General features: G+C 38.3%; 1 protein-coding gene across 1 annotated transcript in view; it reads left to right on the forward strand.

The window, feature by feature from the left end:
• LOC135195655 (ammonium transporter Rh type A-like) overlaps positions 1-4,756 on the forward strand; it is a 55,279-nt gene extending 50,523 nt beyond the window's left edge. The window contains exons 8-10 of the mRNA XM_064222026.1: positions 843-979; positions 1,541-1,719; positions 4,482-4,756. Coding sequence (XP_064078096.1) covers positions 843-979; positions 1,541-1,719; positions 4,482-4,690 — 525 coding nt within the window. The 3' untranslated portion in view covers positions 4,691-4,756. The remainder of the gene's footprint in view (positions 1-842; positions 980-1,540; positions 1,720-4,481) is intronic.
• The last annotated feature ends 4,927 nt before the right edge of the window (positions 4,757-9,683 follow it).

Consider the following 9,683-nt stretch of genomic DNA (forward strand, 5'->3'; position numbering starts at 1 on the left):
AGGTCAGCAATATCGTTTAATCCTAGAATCCAAGGAAAAATGGAAGAATTCCGTATTCTCTGAGAGTTGTGACAGTGGATTTGACCATTAGTATGGGGTACGCCGTATAAATCTCAAAACTGTCTCTGCATTATTGGGTACAAGATCAGCATCGAACTTTGCATGTTAAAAAAAATACATATTGGAGGAAAAATATACTGAAGAAATCCACACATTTTCGGAGCGGCACGCTCCCTCTTCAGGGTGAAGAGGAGAATGTGACGAGCGGGTCTGCGGGTAATTACACAGACCGCCTTCGGTTGTTGAGTGGGACAGGTGAAACAAAAAAGAAGCAAACCCTAAACGTACTAGATCTGTTAGAACACATTTCATTCCTATTTGATACGAGAACTTTCCCCACTGATGGAATAAATTTCTCTCCCGTTTGCAGTACCCGCAGAGGGTAGTGCCGTCGGTGGACCTCATGTGTTGCTCTGCAGGATTTCTTGAAGTGCTTTGTAGCGTCCCTTCGACCCCTAGTTGCAACCCTTTTCATTCTTTTTACTTTCCACCCTCTCCTAACAGTTGTTTCTTAGTGGGAACTGCGAGGTTTTCCTCCTGTTTCACCTTTCAAACTTTTTTAACTCTCAATTTCCTTTCAGCGCTAAATGACCTCATAGGTCTAGCTCTAGGCCTTTGGCCTAAACTTTATATTCCAGTTCCAGCTCAGCTTGTAGAAACATATTTGATCATATGATATTTTAAAATGAGCATATCCATGATAATCTGTCCTTTATCTTTTAATACAAAATATTTTAGAGCCTCCTGGAAAGCTTAAATCATCGCTTGGTCTCATTTTTCAGACATATCTGAAGTCACGATTCGGCGTCCATGACGTCAGCTGTGCGGGAGTCAGCCACGGCGTCGGAGGTCTGATAGGAGGGCTGGCGGGTGCTGTCATGGCCCTCGAGGCCACTGAAAATGGCCTCTATGGATTCAGGTATGCTGTAGGGGTGGCGGGCGAGGGGGGGGGGGGGGGGTGTGGTTGGGAGGGTATGGTACAATGGCGGCATTTGTTTACATTTTGTTATCTGTTATGTATACTCAGTTCCACACACATGCACACACATTTACACATATATGTATGTATGTATGTATGTATGTATATACATACTTACATGCATATGTGAATGTGTGTCTGCGTGGCTAAGTAATCTCTGAGCATGTACAATTATGAGACATAAATGCATCCAGAAACTTATGTTCTGACCAGATAGTTACTTTGTTGCCCATAAAAAATAAACAATTGACAAGAATAAATTATTTAGATAATGGTCGCTCCAAAATTAAGCGCTTCTGTTAAAGGAAGACGAGCTCATTCTTGGGTGAAATAAATCTAAACTAGAAATGGACACATTTTGGAATGATCTAAGGGATCGTTTATGACCTACTGTAGAAAGCGTCCTACAAACATGACACGCCAAGCATCCTCAACGCTTGAAGAAAATAAACCTGTGTTCATCATCTTACAATACTTTTTTCCTTTGACGTTACCTCCCAGCGTCTATCAGCTCTACCCAGCGATGTCTCCCGTGACGGGCAGCGACGAGCTGGTCGAAGTGGAGAGCTACCTGAACGTGAAAGCTGGAGACGGACGCTCTCCTCTCTCCCAGTTCTTGTATCAGCTCCTGCACTTGATTGTGACAATCTGCGTTGCCGCTGCAGGTGGCGCTGTTACCGGTGAGTGTATTAATGCATGGTAAGAGCTTGTAGTCTCTAGTAATGTTCTCAAGTTTTGAAATATTGGTGCAAGCAACTATGGAAGAGTGATGGCTGGTATATCAGTCAAAAACAGTCTATACGTTAGTTTTAGCTGTTGTACCAACCATCACTCCTTCATAGTTGGCTGGTATAACAGTTAAAACCAACATATAGACTCCTTCATAGTTGCTTGCTGGCTGGTATAACAGTTAAAAGACGTCTATACGTTGGTTTTAACGGTTATACCAGGTAACTATGAAGGAGTGATAACTGGTATAGCAGTTAAAACCAACGTATAGACTTCTTTTAACTGTTATACCACCCATCACTCCTTCATAGCTGCTTGCACCAATAACAGTTAAAACCAGTCTATACGTTGTTTTTAAATTCTGTTATCAGCTCTATCGGTTTGGTTAAACTGCTCCCTAATGTCCCATTATCACTGGTAATCTAGTCCTTTGCTAAATTATCTCAGTAAAATTTTAACAACACAATAATTGTTATTAAACTGATACTTATGGAGAAGTTTATTATATTCATGTGCATTTTTCATGATATTTGCCATGAAAGTTCCTTTTGGTAACCTAATTATTAAATATGAATGATCATGCCACTAAACCATTTTCAAGGTCAAGCTATCATGAAAACGGTACATACTACAAACAGGCAGATACGGATATCACTTAATATAATGGTTGCAAATGTTTATATTTTACTTGCATATAAATCTAAAAGACGGCATTGTACTCAAAGCTAAGGGACACTTCCTACACGAAGAGGAAACATAAAATGTGTAAAATCTTGACTTCCTACGTTTTCGGAGAAATTTTAAAACATGTCGTAACAGCAGTCACTGAAATCAGCGAAGTTCGCAACTGTGACGGCATGGAAAGAATACTAGACGTATCTGGCCAAGTAAAAGAAACAAAAAATAAAAAGAAGAGTCTGGACCTCAAATGACAATGAAAAGTCGACGGGAATTTTACTTATGATTTCACGGGACATTACGTTCTGCAGCTGGCATATTCTCTGGTACCGGCGAGATTCAGTAATAGAGAAGAACACTTAAATATATGTGGTCGCTCTCATAATACTTTCGTATTTTTAATCACTTTGTCATCTTAGTGTCCTGGAGCTTTACAGGATGTTACCTACCCCCTCCTCATTGATCACCGATTATTTGGCGCAAAAATAAAGAATTTAAAAAAATCACCAATCTGTATCCTTGACTATCAGGCCACAAAATAGTAAAGGTAAAAAACCTGGGACAGATAATTCCCTTTATGTAATGTATTAAAATCACTGTATCTCACTTGCCTATCAGTTTCTTATCTTATGTCATTTCAAGGCCTTTGGGGCATCTCTTCCAAACTGGTGGAATACCGACGTGATTCAAGTTCCACTTCCTACGTTTCGGAGAACCCGTCAAACGGGAAGTGATGTTGTTCCTGCATTCCACCGACACTTGCTCCTGAGCTGAGCTGATCACGAATCAAGAGACTGAAATTTTGCGTCTTATGCACAATAAATTCAATCTGATATTTAACAGACTATATCCATTACTGATCCGTTTGAAAACCGTACTAAGGCCAACAGCAACGTCATTGCATAATATAGAGAATAAATAACAGCTTCTTCAGCTGCTTTCACGACATAATTTACTTATTCGTTATAACAACGACTAAAAACAGTATGTCCCTGAAGGCCACCTAGTGGAACGCTGAACAATCGACCGCTGAACAATCCGATCTTTCCGCACACGTGTTTAGAAAGTAACCACATTTACGCAAAATCAGTTTGAAGTGATAGTTACGGTGTATACAGAAGAACGAGGATTTCTGCGAGGCACTGTCAGATGTTTATTTATAGAGTCGAACGCAAATCCAGTATCCTCGAACTTGAAACCACCTGCCTCTTTAAGGAAGGCAAAGATGTTTTGCCTCCAGTTCACTACAGAAAGACCTTTCCTGAAGCAAGATATTTTTCCAATTGGAATACTGACTATGAAGAGTGTTTCAGAAAATAATTGATTAATAGACATTACACTGGTCTACTCATCATGCATAAAATCCAGCCAATTTTCCTAGAACCATTCATTACTTTATCAAATCACACCGATAAAAAGACATCTATTAAGACTGACTGTACACTGGCTAAAATCGACCCTCTTCTCCAAAATTTCCGCTCCTGGTATTTGGAAGCAACAAAACCACTTCAGTCACATCAGCGGACACTACAAGTGGCTAAGTGTGGAGAAACTAAATCACTCGACGGTATTTGCGGGGCTTGTCCTTCTTTGTAAGCCTTCGAGTTCCTTCGTCACCTACGGGGAAGCCGCTTTTCAATTTTTCACAAATCAATGAGATTTTGTTCCGATGCTCCAGTACCGAAAAAAATATCTGGGATTATTATAAATAAAAGAAAGGTGGGTAGTTAGGAAGAATTTAGGCAATGTATGATCTTTCACACATTTCATAAACGTTCACACTGAAATTCAGCTTGAAATGAATACGTTTCCTGAACTGATCTGCGGAGATAAAGAGGACACGTTATTCTATTGCATTTTTCAGTTTCTGAGGACGAAATCCGATAAACAAAGAAATTATTAGCTCTCCAATTTTCATTCACTGGGTGTATTTATCGGTTTTCCACTGATTTTCACTTCTATTAATCATACGAAAGGATTCATAATGATTACAAATAATTGTTTACAAAATAATCACAAATGATTTCTCTCCCAGGTCTTCTGCTCCGGCTGCCATTCCTCGAAAACCTGACGCAGGATGACCTATTTAGCGACAGCCGGTTTTGGCAATGCCCCGCCCGGGCACCAACTGGCCACCATAACAGGCATCGCGTTGGCAGGTTCAGCCACAGCCACGGGGCTTTTGTCGCAGACTCCAATGGGTCGTCCACTCCCTACCGCAGCATAGAACAGCCCAGCGTTTGATGAATCTCTCGCGAAATCAGTTGAAAGCTTTCAACTTGCTATTATTCTGTGGCTATGACACAACTACCACCAGAAGCTCCTAATACTAGTGTTCTTTTGATTCCTATCCTCTAATGATGCAATTTTATGTACTGTAGTCGATGTTGCTTTAAAAACATTATTATTAGTATTATTATTATTATTATTATTATTATTATTATTATTATTATTATTAGTATTATTGTAACAAATAATGGAGAGTTTACCACTTAATAAATACGGAAATAATTAGCATATGACATCGTCGACGACTTCTTTTAAAGTAGACAACTGCTTATTTTGAATTATTTTGATAAAGACAAGAATTTCAATAGTTTAATTTTCCAGGGTCAGAATATGGCGTATGAAAGATAATACTATGAAAAAATATTACTTTCGGGTATTTATTGAAGGAAGAGCACAACGAACAAATTGATATAAAGACTGTTTCAAGTCAGTAAAATGTTGTTATATCCCTTTGTGACATTGATAGCAACTGGCAAATTAAGAAATTTTAAAAAGATTTATCAGGATATAAAATGAAAAGTTCCTGACTAAGTATGATGAATGGTCCTCTGGAGAATACTACAAATATATAGAAGGAACGACTTTATTTTCATTCATTAATGTTTTCCAAATGCATGTTGTCATGTTCCTTAAGTGATGACCACGACTTACGTTATTATTACATATATTGTGACAACTTTATTTTCTTAGGCAGTTGAAAGACCGTTGTTCACTGTAATGGAAGAGATATCGTAAAAGCCTTGTAATAGAAAACGAGGTAATGAAACGTAACGATTGAGGAAATGCTTAATAAAATTATATATAGAAACGTGAATCATTTGCTAATGTTTATTCACTCTTGGCAGCGTAATAATGCGATCAGAGACGATCAGCATTTTCTTGAAAGTCCCACTCTGGGCTAGCAAATATAAACAAAAATATATTATACCAGCCATGGGTTGATGCTGTGCGGTAGACGAGCTGACCATGACAAACAGACCAAATTCAACGCAAGGAAATGACACCAATTGTGTTCGAGTTTAGTCGTGCAGCGAACAGAATTACTGTCTTATCTGTGGTGAACCAAACTGGCATATTCTATCTTAGGGTCAGGTTCGTTTTCCAATAGTAACAGATGATGGTAGACTGGTTACTGACTCCAAGGAAAAGTCTGATCTGCTTCATCAAGTTTTTGAAGCTAAGCAGTCAGCTGAGGATGTCCGTTTCCCTGATACTTGTCATCCTGAATCTCTTCTTACAAAATTTGCATTTCGCTCTAGGGATGGTATGTTAACACAATTCTTGATAATCTTGATAGCCGGGCTGGGGAAGGTCTTAATGGTTACTTTTCTTTGCATGGTTTTTTTTGTTCTAGTGCTCTGTCTCCCATGATTAGTGGAGATTCTATAGATTTTTAGGTCGACGTAATATCTTTGAGGATGAGCGCAAGCTTAGTAAAAAGCAAACTGTAGTAACTACTGGCCAATCTTCATTCTCCCTGTGCTCTCCAAAGTTACCAAAAAACTTATTTTCAAGTCGCTATATAAGACTGTCAAATCTAAAGGATTGTTAACTGATTATTAATATACATTTAGGACACAGTTAGGTATACCTGCGACGCTCTTCTAGGATTGAGTGTAAAGTAATCCAAATAGATTTTCGTACTGCTTTCAGTTTGGTAAATCATAAGGCACTAATTTATACACTTCAGAATCTTGGAGTGGGTCGATAAGTTTCAGGTTTACTACCTGACAGATAGGCAGCAGCGAGTTTATGTTGATGGAATTTTTAGCGAACTACGACCTATTGAGTCTGGAGTTCCACAAGGTAGTGTTCCTGGTCCGTTGTTATTTTTGGTATATACAAGTGTTATGGTTGTTGGCCTGGAAAACAAGAATGTTCAGTATGCCGATGATGCAACACTGGTGGGTGTAGTAGTCTAGTAAAGTCTCCACTTACAAGAAATGAAGCTGCCCTTAGTCTCAATCGGGACATGGGCCGGATCAGTGAATGGTGTAGTAGGTGGTGTATAAGACTGAACTCCAGTAAAACGAAAACACTATTGAGTAGCAGATCTCGTACAGATTTTCCACCCCATCTTCCCCTTCCGGTGGACGGGACTCTGCTGAACGAGTCTGAAGCTTTAACTATTCTGGGTGTAACTTTTGACAGACTTTTACTTATGAGAAAAATCCAATGACGTGTCAGCAAATGCCGCGCGTAAGTTAGGTATTGTATGTACCTGCTTATGGTCATTTGACCTTTCTTTACTAGAATAATGTTCTCCGGTGTGGAGGTCTGCTTCTGCCGGAGATTCATCTCGTCTAGATAAAGTGGTTCGTGGTGGCAGGTTTCCGTTTCCTAATATCAGCAGTTGAGTTGCACCATCGACGGCTGGTCTCTTGTTTGTCAATTTTTCATAAGTTGTATTTTAACGGAGATCTTTCACATTAACAATTGATCCCCGATCCCCTCTTCCTGCCGAGAGCAACCAGATTTGCTAAATAGCAGCACCAATATGCAGTAAATATGCCTGGCTGTCTAAATTCTCGGTTACAGAGGTCCTATATTCCTCACACTGTTGGACTATGGAACAGTGTCGCTGAGTATTTCGATCAATTGACTTCAAAAATTCAAGCATTGTATCAAAATGCATTTCTCCTTGTATTTTAATAATTTACTTACAATTTCATCTATTTATTGATTTATTATCTATTTTTTCTTGTTAATATGTGATCTCTTTTTTTTCTGTATTTCCCATTACCTTCTAATGAACACCATATTCTTTGGAATTTTCAATTTCAAGTCAGTGGTTCCTGCGAGCTTGTTCCATATGAATAAGGTTCATCTCCTGTATAATAATAATAATAATAATAATAATATATAATAATAATAATAATAATAATAATAATAATAATAATAATAATAATAATAATAATAATAATAATATAATAATAATAATAATAATACAGCAACCGTCCCTAGTAAAAATGATTTTTTTATGTAACGAAATACTCACATTGTCTCGCTCTTGCTCTATGTAAAAATGAAAATCGTCCTTATTAATGACAATAAATCGGGCGTTAGGTGATTTGGATTAACAAAGGTAGGTAATGATAAGGCAACGGTCTTAATGAGAAGTTTGTAGATAATGAAAAGTCGAAAGAACTTGAAACTTAGCAAACTAATTTGCAGTGGAAATACGTTGTGGCTATTTTACCTTTCACAATATTATAAATTATTCAGTTAATTCTTCCACTATTTCGTATTATGTTCACTGAAACTAATCGCTATCGACAGCAAACGAATTACATGATAAAATTGCATACCGTTTTATTTCTTCCTTTTTAAACTTTCATTGAACAACAGCAAATATATTGTTCGTTTCTCCGAGTGAAAAATTTGAGGTTTTAGAGAACAGCAGTGATTTACTTGGAGTTGTTTGCAATGCGACGCCAAGGGCTTCTGCAATATTCCGCCGCTCACATCTTACCAAAAGATACCTTCCACAAATGTTCGCTCATCTCCGGCCTCCATTCTCATACGTCTCTCTCAAGTAGGTCAGGGTCTTTAAAGTCTTGGTCAAAGCCAATGGACAAGCACTGGCACCTATGAGGTCACTCAGCTATGAAAGGGAAATTGACAGTAAGGAGGTTTGATTTAGATTTTTTTTTATTTATATAGATTTTTTACATCATGCCAAACACTGGGGCAACTAAGGCCATTCACCGCTGAAACGGAAATCGACAGTAAAAAGTTTGAAAGGTGTTACAGGAGGAAAACCTCGCAATTGCACTATCAATCAATTGTTAGGCGGGGGTGGACAGTAAGATGGAGGAAAGAGAATATGAACGGAGATACAGTAAGAGGAATGAAAGTAGTTGCAGCTAGGGGCCGAAGGGACGCTGCAAAGAACCTTAAGTAATGCCTACATGTACCGAATGAGGTGCGTTGAGGGCACTAATCCCCTACGGTAAGTAAGGAGGTTTGAAAAGTGTAACAAGAGGAATCCTCGCAGTTGTGAGTGGAGAGTAAGATGGAAGGAAGAGAATATGAAAGGAGGTACAGTGAAAGGAATGAAAGAGATTGTAGATAGGGGGACGAAGGGACACTACAAGGAGCCTTAAGTAACGCCTGAAGTGCACCACGTGGGGAGCACTGACGGCATTACCCCCTACGGGATTCAACTTTTGGTGTCCATAGAGTCCAACTGACACTGTGACGTACTATTCTACTATTATCCCACGGGTTGGGCGAGAGACGCGTGGGAAGGTAAACAGTACAATTATAACCTAAGATTAACCGCCCAGGAGTTAACTAACTTAATAATCAGATTCATATATTTCTAGTATATTCATGCAAGCTTTAAAAAAATCCTCCTTAGAGAAAACTGGCACATTGACGGATGGTCTAACTCTTTCATATCCGTTGCATTATGAGACTGAAATTCTTTGCGTACCAACTTATTATCTCTGACTTAATTTTCTGAGGACCAAGTCGGATTTTGTAGACGGTTTGGCATTTACTATGAGGAGTTTTCGAGCAAGAGAAGACGTTCATTAAATTTGGTATTCAAGTAAAAATGTTCACAATCACTGGGCTAAGACACTATACAACTTTTCAAAGAAAAACAACTGTTGACAGAGATAAATTTTCTGTTTATCAGTCAACACTTACATACGACCTACATTCAAATGAACATTATATAAAAAACATATGAACTAATTAGAAGATAGCAAATCAAATGCGCAATAAGAATGTTCATTCCGAAGGATCGCGTAATGAAATACAATTTTCAAGTCGAGCCAAAGTTATAGGAAATATCTTACCACAGAAAATAGACTGTAGTTATGTGCGATATATAAAAATATTTCATTCGGCTATGAGCTTCATTCAACCGCGTGAAACGACAGAATACATTAAGAATATACAAGTCCTGTACATAGTAAAGAAAGAGATATTTATCCTC

Source organism: Macrobrachium nipponense, chromosome 16, assembly GCF_015104395.2.
Source record: "Macrobrachium nipponense isolate FS-2020 chromosome 16, ASM1510439v2, whole genome shotgun sequence".
In the NCBI taxonomy this organism is placed as follows: Eukaryota; Metazoa; Arthropoda; class Malacostraca; order Decapoda; family Palaemonidae; genus Macrobrachium; species Macrobrachium nipponense.